The sequence below is a fragment of the Natator depressus genome, chromosome 1 (assembly GCF_965152275.1).
Source record: "Natator depressus isolate rNatDep1 chromosome 1, rNatDep2.hap1, whole genome shotgun sequence".
NCBI lineage: Eukaryota > Metazoa > Chordata > Testudines > Cheloniidae > Natator > Natator depressus.
Genome location: NC_134234.1, coordinates 232,079,520 through 232,096,055, shown reverse-complemented (window position 1 = coordinate 232,096,055; position 16,536 = coordinate 232,079,520). Strand labels below are relative to the sequence as shown.

At 53.7% G+C, this 16,536-nt stretch overlaps 1 protein-coding gene across 2 annotated transcripts in view; it reads left to right on the top strand.

Moving 5' to 3' along the window:
• Positions 1-316: 316 nt before the first annotated feature.
• PYROXD1 (pyridine nucleotide-disulphide oxidoreductase domain 1) overlaps positions 317-16,536 on the top strand; it is a 40,529-nt gene continuing 24,309 nt past the window's right edge. The window contains exons 1-2 of one of the 2 annotated variants that reach the window (XM_074937891.1): positions 317-450; positions 15,120-15,200. In XM_074937891.1, the coding sequence (XP_074793992.1) occupies positions 373-450; positions 15,120-15,200 (159 nt within the window). In that variant the 5' untranslated portion in view covers positions 317-372. The remainder of the gene's footprint in view (positions 451-15,119; positions 15,201-16,536) is intronic. The other variant, XM_074937902.1, reaches the window with a different exon arrangement.

The window sequence follows — 16,536 nt, the reverse complement described above, 5'->3', positions numbered from 1 at the left end:
GATACATGGGGTGACTGGGGTTATTTTACGTCTCAAGAGTATTTTGGGGGTGGGGGTGACTCGTGGGCATTTTTTAACTCCCGGGGTTGAAACTACCGTGACCCTGTTCGCGCTGCAAACAACGGGGGAGCGTTGCCTCTGAGGCCGTCCCGGGGCAGGATTCAGCAGACCCCAGCCTCGAACCCCGGCCCTCGCTCACGCCTGCCCCTGCCCCCCGCAGCGGGCTCCACCTCCAAACTGCCGTCAACGTCACGTGTGCGGAAATATTGGGCGAACGGCACCGTAAACGCGAAGGGACAAAGTTTGAGCTTCGCCGAGCACTGTACCTAGAGCTTCCCCCTCCCTCTGTTGGTGCCGGATCCAGGCGTCGAGATGGCGGCTCCCGTCCCCGTGCAGGGCCGGTTTGTGGTGGTGGGAGGGGGGATTGCGGGAGTCACCTGCGCCGAGCGGGTAGGTACCGCTCCGGGAGCGCGCGCGACACCCAACTCTTTCCGCGGGCCCCCAACCGGCCAGTCAGTGCGGCGCGCGACACCCTTCCACCCGCCTCAGCCGTGCACGCAGCCCCCCTCACCTGTACACCCCCCTTCCCCTGGGCACTCCCCTCAGCCGTGCACACAGCCCCCCTCACCTGTACACCCCCCTTCCCCGGGCACCCCCCTCAGCCGTGCACGCAGCCCCCCTCACCTGTACACCCCCCTTCCCGTGGGCACCCCCCTCAGCCGTGCACACAGCCCCCCTCACCTGTACACCCCCCTTCCCTGGGCACCCCCCTCAGCCGTGCACGCAGCCCCCCTCACCTGTACACCCCCCTTCCCGTGGGCACCCCCCTCAGCCGTGCACACAGCCCCCCTCACCTGTACACCCCCCTTCCCCTGGGCACCCCCCTCAGCCGTGCACGCAGCCCCCCTCACCTGTACACCCCCCTTCCCCTGGGCACCCCCCTCAGCCGTGCACACAGCCCCCCTCACCTGTACACCCCCCTTCCCGTGGGCACCCCCCTCAGCCGTGCACACAGCCCCCCTCACCTGTACACCCCCCTTCCCCTGGGCACCACCCTCAGCCGTGCACACAGCCCCCCTCACCTGTACACCCCCCTTCCCCTGGGCACCCCCCTCAGCTGTGCACACAGCCCCCCCTCACCTGTACACCCCCCTTCCCTGGGCACCCCCCTCAGCCGTGCACACAGCCCCCCTCACCTGTACACCGCCCTTCCCCTGGGCACCCCCATCAGCCGTGCACACAGCCCCCCTCACCTGTACACCCCCCTTCCCCGGGCACCCCCCTCAGCCGTGCACGCAGCCCCCCTCACCTGTACACCCCCCTTCCCGTGGGCACCCCCCTCAGCCGTGCACGCAGCCCCCCTCACCTGTACACCCCCCTTCCCCTGGGCACCCCCCTCAGCCGTGCACGCAGCCCCCCTCACCTGTACACCCCCCTTCCCCTGGGCACCCCCCTCAGCCGTGCACACAGCCCCCCCTCACCTGTACACCCCCCTTCCCTGGGCACCCCCCTCAGCCGTGCACACAGCCCCCCTCACCTGTACACCCCCCTTCCCCTGGGCACCCGCCTCAGCCGTGCACACAGCCCCCCTCACCTCTACACCCCCCTTCCCCGGGCACCCCCTCTCAGCCGTGCACACAGCCCCCCTCACCTGTACACCCCCCTTCCCGTGGGCACCCCCCTCAGCCGTGCACACAGCCCCCCTCACCTGTACACCCCCCTTCCCGTGGGCACCCCCCTCAGCCGTGCACACAGCCCCCCTCACCTGTACACCCCCCTTCCCCTGGGCACCCCCCTCAGCCGTGCACACAGCCCCCCTCACCTGTACACCCCCCGTCCCCTGGGCACCCGCCTCAGCCGTGCACACAGCCCCCCTCAGCTCTACACCCCCCTTCCCCGGGCACCCCCTCTCAGCCGTGCACACAGCCCCCCTCACCTGTACACCCCCCTTCCCGTGGGCACCCCCCTCAGCCGTGCACACAGCCCCCCTCACCTGTACACCCCCCTTCCCGTGGGCACCCCCCTCAGCTGTGCACACAGCTCCCCTCACCTGTACACCCCCCTTCCCCGGGCACCCCCCTCAGCCGTGCACGCAGCCCCCCTCACCTGTACACCCCCCTTCCCCTGGGCACCCCCCTCAGCTGTGCACGCAGCCCCTCTCACCTCTATACCCCCCTTCCCCTGGGCACCCCCCTCAGCCGTGTACACAGCCCCCCCTCACCTGTACACCCCCCTTCCCCGGGCACCCCCTCTCAGCCGTGCACACAGCCCCCCTCACCTGTACACCCCCCTTCCCCGGGCACCCCCTCTCAGCCGTGCACACAGCCCCCCTCACCTGTACACCCCCCTTCCCCTGGGCACCCCCCTCAGCCGTGCACACAGCCCCTCTCACCTGTACACCCCCCTTCCCCTGGGCACCCCCCTCAGCCGTGCACACACCCCCCTCACCTGTACACCCCCCTTCCCCTGGGCACCCCCCTCAGCCGTGCACACAGCTCCCCTCACCTGTACACCCCCCTTCCCCTGGGCACCCCCATCAGCCGTGCACGCAGCCCCCCTCACCTGTACACCTCCCTTCCCGTGGGCACCCCCCTCAGCCGTGCACGCAGTCCCCCTTCCCGTGGGCACCCCCCTCAGCCGTGCACACAGCCCCCCCTCACCTGTACACCCGCCTTCCCTGGGCACCCCCCTCAGCCGTGCACACAGCCCCCCTCACCTGTACACCCCCCTTCCCCTGGGCACCCCCCTCAGCTGTGCACACAGCCCCTCTCACCTCTATACCCCCCTTCCCCTGGGCACCGGCCTCAGCCGTGCACACAGTCCCCCTCACCTGTACACCCCCCTTCCCCTGGGCACCGGCCTCAGCCGTGCACACAGTCCCCCTCACCTGTACACCCCCCTTCCCCTGGGCACCAGCCTCAGCCGTGCACACAGCCCCCTCTCACGTCTACACCCCCCTTCCTCCGGGCACCCCCCTCAGCCGTGCACGCAGCCCCTCTCACGTCTACACCCCCCTTCCTCCGGGCACCCCCCTCAGCCGTGCACGCAGCCCCTCTCACGTCTACACCCCCCTTCCCCTGGGCACCCCCCTCAGCCGTGCACACAGCCCCCCTCACCTCTACACCCCCCTTCCCCTCGGCACCTCCCTCAGCCGTGCACGCAGCCCCTCTCACCTGTGTACTCCCCTCCCTCTGGGCACCCCCCTCAGCCGTGCACACAGCCCCCCTCCCTCTGGGCACCCCCCTCAGCCGTGCACACAGTTCCTCTCACCTCTACACACCCCTTCCCCTGGGCACCCCCCTCAGCCGTGCACGCAGCCCCTATCACCTGTACACCCCCCTTCCCCTGGGCACCCGCCTCAGCCGTGCACACAGCCCCCCTCACCTCTACACCCCCCTTCCCCGGGCACCCCCTCTCAGCCGTGCACACAGCCCCCCTCACCTGTACACCCCCCTTCCCGTGGGCACCCCCCTCAGCCGTGCACACAGCCCCCCTCACCTGTACACCCCCCTTCCCGTGGGCACCCCCCTCAGCCGTGCACACAGCCCCCCTCACCTGTACACCCCCCTTCCCCTGGGCACCCCCCTCAGCCGTGCACACAGCCCCCCTCACCTGTACACCCCCCGTCCCCTGGGCACCCGCCTCAGCCGTGCACACAGCCCCCCTCAGCTCTACACCCCCCTTCCCCGGGCACCCCCTCTCAGCCGTGCACACAGCCCCCCTCACCTGTACACCCCCCTTCCCGTGGGCACCCCCCTCAGCCGTGCACACAGCCCCCCTCACCTGTACACCCCCCTTCCCGTGGGCACCCCCCTCAGCTGTGCACACAGCTCCCCTCACCTGTACACCCCCCTTCCCCGGGCACCCCCCTCAGCCGTGCACGCAGCCCCCCTCACCTGTACACCCCCCTTCCCCTGGGCACCCCCCTCAGCTGTGCACGCAGCCCCTCTCACCTCTATACCCCCCTTCCCCTGGGCACCCCCCTCAGCCGTGTACACAGCCCCCCCTCACCTGTACACCCCCCTTCCCCGGGCACCCCCTCTCAGCCGTGCACACAGCCCCCCTCACCTGTACACCCCCCTTCCCCGGGCACCCCCTCTCAGCCGTGCACACAGCCCCCCTCACCTGTACACCCCCCTTCCCCTGGGCACCCCCCTCAGCCGTGCACACAGCCCCTCTCACCTGTACACCCCCCTTCCCCTGGGCACCCCCCTCAGCCGTGCACACACCCCCCTCACCTGTACACCCCCCTTCCCCTGGGCACCCCCCTCAGCCGTGCACACAGCTCCCCTCACCTGTACACCCCCCTTCCCCTGGGCACCCCCATCAGCCGTGCACGCAGCCCCCCTCACCTGTACACCTCCCTTCCCGTGGGCACCCCCCTCAGCCGTGCACGCAGTCCCCCTTCCCGTGGGCACCCCCCTCAGCCGTGCACACAGCCCCCCCTCACCTGTACACCCGCCTTCCCTGGGCACCCCCCTCAGCCGTGCACACAGCCCCCCTCACCTGTACACCCCCCTTCCCCTGGGCACCCCCCTCAGCTGTGCACACAGCCCCTCTCACCTCTATACCCCCCTTCCCCTGGGCACCGGCCTCAGCCGTGCACACAGTCCCCCTCACCTGTACACCCCCCTTCCCCTGGGCACCGGCCTCAGCCGTGCACACAGTCCCCCTCACCTGTACACCCCCCTTCCCCTGGGCACCAGCCTCAGCCGTGCACACAGCCCCCTCTCACGTCTACACCCCCCTTCCTCCGGGCACCCCCCTCAGCCGTGCACGCAGCCCCTCTCACGTCTACACCCCCCTTCCTCCGGGCACCCCCCTCAGCCGTGCACGCAGCCCCTCTCACGTCTACACCCCCCTTCCCCTGGGCACCCCCCTCAGCCGTGCACACAGCCCCCCTCACCTCTACACCCCCCTTCCCCTCGGCACCTCCCTCAGCCGTGCACGCAGCCCCTCTCACCTGTGTACTCCCCTCCCTCTGGGCACCCCCCTCAGCCGTGCACACAGCCCCCCTCCCTCTGGGCACCCCCCTCAGCCGTGCACACAGTTCCTCTCACCTCTACACACCCCTTCCCCTGGGCACCCCCCTCAGCCGTGCACGCAGCCCCTATCACCTGTAAACCCCCGTACCCCTGAGCACCCGCCTCAGCCGTGCACACAGCCGCTCTCACCTCTACACCCCAATTCCCCTGGGCAACCCCCTCAGCCGTGCACGCAGCCCCTCTCACCTCTACACCCCCCTTCCCCTCGGCACCCCCCTCAGCTGTGCACACAGCCCCCCTCACTTCTACACCCCCCTTCCTCTGGGCACCCCCCTCAGCCGTGCACACAGCCCCTCTCACCTCTACAAATCCCTTCCCCGGGCACCGGCCTCAGCCGTGCACGCAGCCCCTCTCACCTGTGCACCCCCCTTCCCCTGGGCCCCCGCCTCAGCCGTGCACACAGCCCCTCTCACCTCTACACCCCCCTTCCTCTGGGCACCCCCCTCAGCCGTGCACGTAGCCCCTCTCACCTGTGCACTCCCCTTCCCCTTGGCACCCGCCTCAGCCGTGCACACAGCCCCTCTCACGTCTACACCCCCCTTCCCCTGGGCACCCCCCTCAGCCGTGCACGCAGCCCCTCTCACCTCTACACCCCCCTTCCCCTGGGCACCCCCCTCAGCCGTGCACACAGCCGCTCTCACCTCTACATCCCCCTTCCTCCGGGCACGCCCCTCAGCCGTGCACGCAGCCCCTCTCACCTCGGCACCCCCCTCAGCCGTGCACGCAGCCCCTCTCACCTGTGCACTCCCCTTCCGCTGGGCACCCTCCTCAGCCGTGCAGACAGCCCCTCTCACCTCTACACCCCCCTTCCTCTGGGCACCCCCCTCAGCCGTGCACACAACCCCCCTCAGCCCTGCACACAGTTCCTCTCACCTCTACACACCCCTTCCCCTGGGCACCCCCCTCAGCCGTGCACGCAGCCCTTCTCACCTGTAAACCCCCGTACCCCTGGGCACCCCCCTCAGCCGTGCACACAGCCGCTCTCACCTCTACACCCCCCTTCCTCCGGGCACCTCCCTCAGCCGTGCACGCAGCCCCTCTCACCTCTACACCCCCCTTCCTCCGGGCACCCCCCTCAGCCGTGCACACAGCCCCCCTCACCTCTACAAATCCCTTCCCCTGGGCACCTGCCTCAGCCCTGCACGCAGCCCCTCTCACCTCTACACCCCCCTCCGCCTGGGCACCCCCCTCAGCCGTGCACGCAGCCCCTCTCACGTCGGCACCCCCCTTCCCCTGGGCACCCTCCTCATCCGTCCACGCAGCCCCTCTCACCTCTACACCCCCCTTCCTCTGGGCACCTCCCTCAGTCATGCACAGAACCCCTCTCACGTCTACACCCCCCTCAGCTGTGCACGCAGCCCCTCTCACCTCCTCACCCCCCTTCCTCTGGGCACCCCTCTCACCCATGCACGCAGCCCCTCTCACCTGTGCACTTCCCTTCTTCTGGGCACCCCCCTCAGCCGTGCACACAGCCCTTCTCACCTCTGCACCCCCCTTAGCCGTGCACACAGCCCCTCTCACCTCTACACCCCCCGTCCTCTTGTTACCCCCCTCAGCCGTGCACACACCCTCTGTCACCAGTGCACAGACCCCATCTGAGCAAACCCACAGATGTGCATACAGCCCTCCTGCACTTGTGCAACCCCCACTGTTGTGCATACTCTCCCACCCACCTGTGCACAGCCTATCTGTGCACCCTGTACAGAGCTGTGCACACAGTCTCCCTCACCTGTGCACCCCCACAGCTGTTCATACTGCCCCCACACTTGTGTCCCAAAATTATGTTTGCTTTTTTTTTTTTTTGCTACAGTGTTTCATTGTTGATCCAGTGTAGCCCCCAGATTCTTTTCTGCAGTACTCTTAGGAGTCATTTTCTATTTTGTACTTGTGCAGTTGATTATTCCTGTCTAAGTGTAGTACTTTGAATTTGACCTTCCTAAATTTCATCCTGTTTATTTCAGATAATTTTTTCCAGTTTGTCAAAATGATTTTAAATTCTAATCCTGTCCTCAAAAGCACTTGCAGCTCCTCCCAGCTTGGTATTGTACACAAACTTTATTAGTGTACTCTCTATGCCATTCTCCAAATAATTTTATGAATATATTGAATAGTGTGGGATCCAGGACAGGGCCCTACAGGACCCCAGTCCGTATGCCCCTCCAGCTTGACTCTGAACCATTGATGATTACTTTCTGAGTATGGTTTTCCAACCAGTTCTGCACCCACCTTATTATAAGTTTATCTAGGCTATATTTCCCTAGTTTGTTTATCAGAACATCATGTGAGACAGTATCAAAAGCCTTACTAAAGTTCAGATATAAACATCTACAGCTTTCTCCCATATGCAAGGCTTGTTACTTCTCAAAGAAGGATAGTAGGTTGGTTTGATATGATTTGTTATTGACAAATCCAGGTTGACTGTTACTTATCACCTCTCTGAAAACATCTGCTCATTGTGCAGCAGCAGTTTAAAAAAAAAAAAAGTTACCCTGAGGAAAGGGTTAGAAAATAAGACAGAAAATATCATAATGCCACTATATAAATCCATGGTACAGCCACACCTCGAATACTGTGTGCAGTTCTGATCTCCCCATCTCAGAAAGATATTAGAATTGGAAAAAGTTCAGAGAAAGACAGTAAAAATGATTAGGGGTATGGAACAGCTCCATATAGGGAGAGAGTAGAAAGATTGGCACTGTTCAGCTTAGAAAAGAGATGACTAAGGGAGATAAGATAGATATGTAAAATCACGAATGGTGTGGAGAAAGTGAAAAAGGAAGTGTTATTTAACACTTCATATAACACAAGAACAAAGCATCACCCAATGAAATTAATAGGCAGCAGGTTTAAAACGAACACAAGGAAGTACTTTTGCATACAACACACAGTCAGTATGTGGAACTCGTTGCCAGGAGATGTGAAGGCCAAAAGTGTAGGTGGGTTCAAAAAATAAATAGATGAGTTCATGGAGGATAGGTCCATCCATGGCTATTAGCCAAGATGATCAGGTATGCAGCCCCATTCTCTGGGTGACCCTAAGTCTCTGACTTCCAGAAGCTGGGACAGGATGACAGGATGAGACATGCCAGTTGCCTTGTTCGCTTCATTCCCTCTGAAGCACCTGGCAGTGACCACTGTCAGAAGACAGGATACTGGTCTAGATAGTCCGTTGGTCTGATCCAGTATGGCCGTTTTTATTATCTTCTAGTTGCTTTCAAACTGATTGTTTGATTATTTGCTTCACTAACTTTCTGAGTACCAAAGTTAAACTGACTGGTCTGTAATTCTCTGGGTTGTCCTTATTCCCCTTTTTATAGGTAGGTACTATATTTGCCCTTTTCCAGTCCTCTAGGATCTCTCCTGTCCTGTTCTCAGACATAATCGTTAATGGCTCAGAGATCTCTTCAGATAGTTCCTTAAGTATTCTAAGATGTATTTCGTCAGATTTGAAATCATTTGCTGATTTGAAATCATCTAACTTGTCTAAGTAATTCTTAACTTATTCTTTCTCTTTTAATGTAAGAGACCATTTACATATAAAATATTTATATTAATGGGGAATTAATTAATTCCTGGCAATGTGCATGCAAAGTCTCATCCTGCTCAAGAAGACAAAAAAATCATTGCTCCAAAAATTGTCATGTAGAGTCAACATCTTTTAATTATTGAAGCAAAAGAATTTGTAAGAGTTATTTAATTGTAAAAGACTGTTTTAAGAACTAAAAACTTTTGTATAAAGAACAGGAGTGTTTGGACTTTTTGAAAACAGAATTTCATTTCCTGTGAAACTCTAATAAAATTGAAAGAATATCTCAGAAAATGGGCTGAATAAAAAGAAAGAGTTAGTTTTAACTTTAAAAGTTAGCTGGATCTTTCCTGCCACAAGAAGAACAAAGGCAATTAAATAAATAAAAAGAAAAGGAGTACTTGTGGCACCTTAGAGACTAACCTTAGTCTCTAAGCTGCCACAAGTACTCCTTTTCTTTTTGCGAATACAGACTAACACGGCTGTTACTCTGAAACCTGTAATTAAATAAACGTTATGTATTTATTAAGCAGTGCATATTCAGGAGCTGAAAATGCCACTTAAGCCAGCCCTGAATTCACAAAGCTAATAAGAGTGATGGCAAGCAAGTTGAGTCTAAATGAGCCTGAAATAGATGTGTTTTCCTATAATTTCTTGAAAATAGGAAGGTGAATGGTATAAAAGACTCTGAAGTGAGCACCTCAGATGCTTCTATCCGCTACTCTGGTTAGACAGCAGTCATTCCACGGCTCATCCTGTCCATCTCCACAAGCAAGCTGCCACATGCAAATAAGAAAAATAGAGAAGACTCAAGAAGAAACCTACCAACCCAAGGAAAACCTTCCCAAAACTTCAGCATGAATTCACGAGACAAAGTTAACTACGACTTTGCCAAAGGATTAGATTCACAATTCTTGTAATGATTTTGTTGGAAGATTGAAATGCTGTTATTCTTTAAAATACTAACAGTTTCTCCTGATAAATACAAAATGGTTGGACCATGTATTAATGGAGAAAAGATGGGGCTAAACATTGGTAAACCAAGGCCATATCTACACTGCAGAGTTAAGTTGACTTAAGTTTTGTCTACAATCGTAAGATGCTTTAATAACATCGGTGGAGCATGTCCACACAACGCTCCTTGTGTTGGCTGAGCACATCCTCAGTCATTGCTCTTGCATCAACAGAGAGCTTTGCATTGTGGGTAGCTATCCCACTGTGCAACTCGCCATCCTTTGTCACCCTCTGCTGCTGGGAGCTCTAGGAACGGATCACGGTGCATCATGGTGATGTGCTCGCCATCCTGTGATGCATTTCTTTCCATCCCATCATTCCATGGGCTTCCTACTTCATTTTGTGCTATTTTTCAACAGCCCTTGTAAACTGTGTGCTTGCCATCTGTGCCTGACAGCATGGATCCTGAGCTGCTGATCATTCTCATGATGAGCGTTATGAACACAATGCGGCTGGTCCTGCAGTATTTCATGAGCTGCGAAACAGAGTGAGCTGGTGATGCTTGCCGTGCTGTCTGCCATGGAAATAAATAATTCAAGATTGCTGCTGGCATTCACAGACCAGCTTGCTACAGTGGACCATCGATACTCAGATTGGGAAACAAGCACCGAGTGGCAGGATCGCATTGTGATGCATGTCTGGGATGACGAGCAGTGGCTGCAGAACTTTCGGATGCGCAAAGTCACCTTTCTGGAACTGTGTGCGGAGCTTGCCCCAGCACTACAGCTCAAGAACACCAGAATGAGAGTTGCTCTGACTGCGGAAAAGCAAGTGGCGATTGCTGTTTGGAAGTTGGCAACTCCAGACTGCTACCAATCGGTTGCGAATCAGTTTGGAGTTGGAAAGTCCACCGTGGGGGCTGCACTGATGCAAGTGTGCAGGGCCATTAATCGCCTCCTGCTATGAAGGACTGTGACTTTTGATAATGTCCAGGAAATAATCGGTGGCTTTGAGGCAATGGGATTCCCTAACTGCGGTGAGGCGATAGAACACACATCCCCGATCATCTTGCAACAGAGTACATCCACCAAAAGGGCTACTTCTCCATGGTCTTGCTGGTGCTGGTGGATCACTGGAGCCATTTCACTGACATCAGTGCGGGGTGGTCAGAGAAAGTGCATGATGTATGCATTTTTCAGAACACTGGACTATATAGAAAGCTGCATGCTGGGACTTTCTTTTCAGACCAGAAGGTTTCAGTGGGGAATATGCAAATGCCCATAGTGATCCTTGGACATCCTGCATACCCCTTGCTCCCGTGGCTCATGAAGCCTTACACCGAAAACCTAGATAGCAGCAAGGAGCAATTCAACAATAGGCTTAGCAGGTGCTGAATGACCATTGCATGTGCCTTTGGCCAATTAAAAGGTCACTGGTGCTGTCTTTTTTCCTGTTACACCTCAATGAGGAAAATATTCTGATGGTCATTGCGGCCTGCTGTACTCTCCATAATATTTGTGAATTGAAGGGAAAAAAAGTTTCCCCGTGGTGGGCCACTGAGGCTGATCAACTGGCTGCTGATTTTGAACAGCCAGATAGAAGGGCAATTAGAAGGGCGCAACGGGAGGCTATTCGAATCAGGGAGGTACTAAAGGAGCTTTTGACAATGATTCTCAGTAATGTGTCTGTATGTGATGCATGCAGCCAGGCAATGTTCACTTTCCCCGGTAGTGCTTGCTTCTTGAGCATTTACTGCAAGGAGCAAATATTCCTACCTATAGCCTCTGTGGTTTCAGTGTTAGCACTGAGTGATGTATATATGTCACAAATAAAGACTCATCTTATTAAGACTCAAGTTTAATAACGGAATAAAACACAAACTTTTGGACAAACAGGGAGCATGAAAATCAAAACAGTCTTGCGGTTAGGGCTCTCATAGCTGGGTGTAATTCCAGTTTTCATTGGAAAACCATTCCCCAAGCATGGCTTGCACAGGTTACTGTGGGGGACCGGAAACACACAATAACTGTGGTAGGGGAGTTGCGGGAGGGCAAGGACCAGAGTTCTGTAGAGGCTGGAGGGGGAGTCAGGCATGGATTTGCTCAGAGTTTGCTCCGATTGCTCTGAGGGACTTCAACATCTCTGTCTGGTCCTCCAGGAGGTTTATCATCTGCTCCTGCCTGTGTTCCTTCCTGGCTATCCAGCCTCAGTCTTTCATTAATTGTTTCACTATGTGCTACATCTATTGACTGCAGCACTTCTTGAAACATATCCTCCTTATTCCTCCTGGGTCGCCGCCTTGTCTGATGGAGGTGCTCTGCCAGTGTGGAGGAGTGTGTTCTTAAGGGCACATGTGCAGAAGGCAAAGAAACAATGAACAGAGACGGTATTGTGAGTGCGCTCACAGACGTAAATCACAAAAGTTACACACACCTCTTTCTCACTGTCCTTTGGATAGCACGCAGGTGGCCGCGAGTCCCAATTATGGTGAGTTCGTGGTGGGAGGGGAGGAAAGGACAAGAAAGTACAAAGGATGATTTTCGAAGGGGTTACCATTAGCGGCTAGTGAGCCTATTCCGAATACTGGTACCCTTTTCCACAGGCAAGGGTAATTGAACCCGATATCTCACTCCTCGTGGTAATTCAGGATGCAAGGGAGCATCTCCTGCATGCATGTGGTTTCAGACCGGCTCTGTATGCTGCTTGCCTGTGTGCCACTCTGGTTCCTGCAGAAATAGTTGTCGGGTGGCGCGGCAAAGTTTCCTAGAGTGGGGGTAGAAACGAGGCAGCACTGGCAAGGAACCTTCGGCAGCGGATTGCAGAGTGCTTACAGGAACGTTTTCTAGAGATCGCTATGGAGGATTCCAGAGACATCCCCATGTACGTTAAAAAACTTTTCTGCTGTGGCTCCACTATGTAGATGGATAGGCTCTGTTGTTAATTTCTGTCCCTTATCCCACCTCTACCATATAACAAACTACATGAGAGCTCAATCTCCTGTCACCATGCAGTATGAAAGCAAAATGAGTACTTACCAGAGCTCCCCTCTCCTGCATCCTCGCCAAAGCCAGAGTGCTCGGATTAGCTAAACCCTTCCAGAGTGGAAAAGAGGTGCTGACTCACTGTGCCACTTGATGACCCTGCCTTGTGCTCCACATCGTCCTCCAGCTCCACTTCCACCTCCTCATCCACCACTTCCTCCCTGAAGTTGAGTCTGCTGGCTGCTGCCTCTGTGCCCCTGAAGTATCCATGGGGCTCTTGGCGGTGGAGATGGGGTCACCGCTGAGGATGGCATGCAGCTCCTTACAGAAGCAGCATATCTTTGGCCCTCCACCAGAGCGACGGTTGGCCTCCCTTGCCTTCTGGTACAACTGTCTCAGCTCCTTGATTTTAGCATGATGCTGCTGCGTGTCCCTTTTGTGCCCCTTCTCCTGCATGCCAATAGCAATCAGCCTGTAGGTATTGAAATTCCTACAGTTGGTGCAAAGCTGTGACTGCACAGCTTCCTCTTCCCATATACTCAGCAGATCCAACAGCTCCAGTGTGTTCCACATGGGTGCGCATCTGTTGCGTAAAGCTGGCATGGTCAGCTGTTTGAACTGTGCATGCCGAGCAAACAGGAAGAGGAATTTCAAAATTTCCCCGGGCCTTTAAATGGGGAAGGGGTGCATATCTATGTATCTTCAGGGCAGCAGAGTTCAAACTGCTGACCAGAGCAGTCACGGTGGGTATTGTGGGACACTTTCTGGAGGCCAGTTAGGATGACATAACCAAGTAAGTTGTCTACACTGCCGCTGTGTTGCTCTAACTACATCGCAAAAAAGCTCTATGTTGCTTGTTGAGATAGTTTTATTATGTCAGCATAGCAGGGGAGTTGCATCCACAGGAGGAGCATTTCAGTATGTATACCTCCAGTGTTTTGTCAACGAAATCTGACTTTTGTCAACAAAACTGTGTAGTGTAGACAAGGCCCAAGAAATAGTGTGATTTAATATTCTTAATGTTGGTTAATTGGCCTGTCTCAAGACAGCTCCTTAAATAGCTTTTTCTGATTGATTTAATTTTTCTTATTTCATAGGATGTGGTTAGGCTTGCCTGCTTTGCGAACTATAAACTGGTTGTTTGTTTATTAATACCCAACAAGTCCACCTTCCATGAGACTAAATAATAAAACGTTCATAGGTATCTAAACAGTGGATGCACAATAATTCTGGGAAACCAAATACTTGAGTCTTATCTTACCAAGACAAAAGTATCCATCAGAGGCTGTTCACTCTTAAAAGTGTGATTCCTGTCAAAAGCTCTCCACAAAGAGACATACAGAAGAAGTTGTAATGGAAGTAACCGGTTTATCTTTTGTGTTTGGTCATTTGTGGTGTTTAATATTTTCTTTTCCTTTTTTTAATATTAAAATATCCCTGGTTAATAACCGTGATTATTTTGCTTAGTCTTGCTCATGGAGCCCTTAACGTACCTGTGACTAAATAGTGGGAGCCACACCGCTAAGTTGACAGTAAGAGAAACAAATAATAAGAGTTGGCCCACCATTTTTTATTTCTTGAAACTAAATAATTGTAGTAATCTTTAAAATAAAATTACTTAACATCCAACAATTTAAAATTATCCCTTTCAACCCTACCTGCCCTTAGTCAATAATAAATGTAGTGAATTGCATGAGAATTTATACTGCACTTAGAAGAGGTGAGATCTGAACATCTGGGCTCCTTGTTCCTTGCTAAGGGAACTGTCCCCGACGTAAGCAAGCCCATGTGCCTCTCCCTCTCTTTGTAACAGGCCACATTCTTGCTGCGGCACAGGTTTTGTCATCAAATTAAAAATCTGTGTTTCAGATGAATGCACAAACTTGCTGTTACCACTTTAAAGTACTTTTATTTAAAAACTTGCCATTTCACTTACCCAAAGATCGTATTCTAGGAACCTGTGTTACGGAAACAATGATGTATGGAAATTTAAACCAGATCTGTGATTGTATCTTTCTGCTAGAGGGACTACAGAAGGCAGAGACTCTCTCCCTGGCAAAAATAACCAAAACATGAATTTTTAAACAGCTTAATTATATAACCAGTACATCAAAAAATCCATAATTAGCCAAAGATTAATCCATTTTCCATAAAACTCACTCAGATTCCAGGTATTCACCGTTCTTTCTACTGTCAAAAGTGTTTAACACAATCTTAACTGAGTTACCACTGTCCACTAGTAATTGGACTCCATGCATATGGGCTCTTCAGATCTCAGTTTGTGTGACTTTACACCTCCCAATTTGGCTAGTGTGATGGTATGAAGGATCGTCTTGTGGTTAGGCATTCATGCCATGATGTGAGTCTTATAGAAATGTCTGTAAATAAATAAAGCCCTGGACCTGGGAGTCAGGTTCACTTCCATTATATCACCCAAGCCAAGTTTACCCTTCTGTAAAATGGAGGTAATATTTGCCTACGTCTCTGGGTTTTACAAGACTAAAATCCTTAATATGATAACTTTTGGGTTTTTTTGTACTGTTATTGTCTTATTTAAAGTCAAATTCCACTGACAGCTGTGTTCACTCATCATGCTCTCTCTTTCTTTACAAGCTGGCTACAGAATTTCCATCAGAAGATATTGTCTTAGTAACTGCTTCTCCAGTTATAAAAGCAGTAACAAATTTCAAACAGGTAAGAGAGAGTCTTAATTTTTGTTGTGTGTAGGCGTCTATAAAAGTTACTAAAGCATTTAATCAGTAGAGATAATTTAGGGCCTGACCCTGCAAATGCTTATGCATATGGTTTCAGTCTCTTGCCCTTTTTCCCCCTATCTCCCTGGCTCCCAGTCCCAGTCTGCTTGTCCGACCTATTCCAGCTTCCTTCTCAAGCTCTCGTGCTCCCAATCTCAGACTCCATTCCCCCATCCTGGCTCCGTGTCACCATCTCCATGCCCAGCCAGTCCCAGTTTCTCTCCCCTGTGCTCTTCTAGTCGCAGTCTCACCAGACTCCTTTCCCAATCTACTACTTTCCCACCCCCTGGTCTGGCTTTTGCCTCCTCTGCATTTGAATCAGATGGCACCAGGGCAGCGTGGAGGAAGAAGCTAACAGAGGAGACCGCGCACCCCAGCTCGGAGCAGTCATTACAGGGAAAGTCTGACTTCACCCCCTAGCCCTGAGCTGGAGCATACTCAGTTGCTTTGTGGGAATAGATTATGCAGAGTTTGGTCACAGGTAGGAGCTATGAGAGAATGGATTATGCTCAGTTGCTGTGTGGAGATGGCATGAGTGTTAGACCAGTCTGCGCTAGGAGCTGTGAAAGACTCAAGCATGCTCAGTGAAGATGGAATCTTCAGAGATTTTAGCTGTGAATCTCATTCACTTTTATCACTTGGCCAAATTTGGGCATGTTTTCACAGCAAAATGCAGATCCCTGACACAAAGGCCACGCCCTGCCAAATTTCAAGTCCCTGCTCACAGCATAGGGGTCATAGATCTGTTCAAAGAAAAGGTCACCAGAATATTTTAATGTGGGCAAAACAGCATATTTTTTTTCTAGCCTTGTTCTCAAAAACAACTGAACTGGCTAAAAATTTTCCAAATAAATTTAGGCTAAGGCCCAGCATGGATTGTTGCAGCCCAAATGAATTTAGTTTTGCAAAGTTATAAGCAACTGGAAACAGTCTTAAAATGACAGGTTTCAGAGTAGCAGCCGTGTTAGTCTGTATTCGCAAAAAGAAAAGGAGTACTTGTGCACCTTAGAGACTAACAGATTTATTTGAGCATAAGCTTTCGTGAGCTCACTTCATCGGATGCATTCAGTGGAAAATACAGTGAGGAGATTTATGTACACAGAGAACATGAAACAATGGGTGTTACCATACACACTGTAACGAGAGTGATCACTTAAGATGAGCTATTACCAGCAGGAGAGGGGGGGAGGGGGAAACCTCTTAAATGGAAAGCGTAAGGCTACCTTAATAATAGATGGTTCTACCAGCCCCACTTATAATAATAGAACTTAGGTATG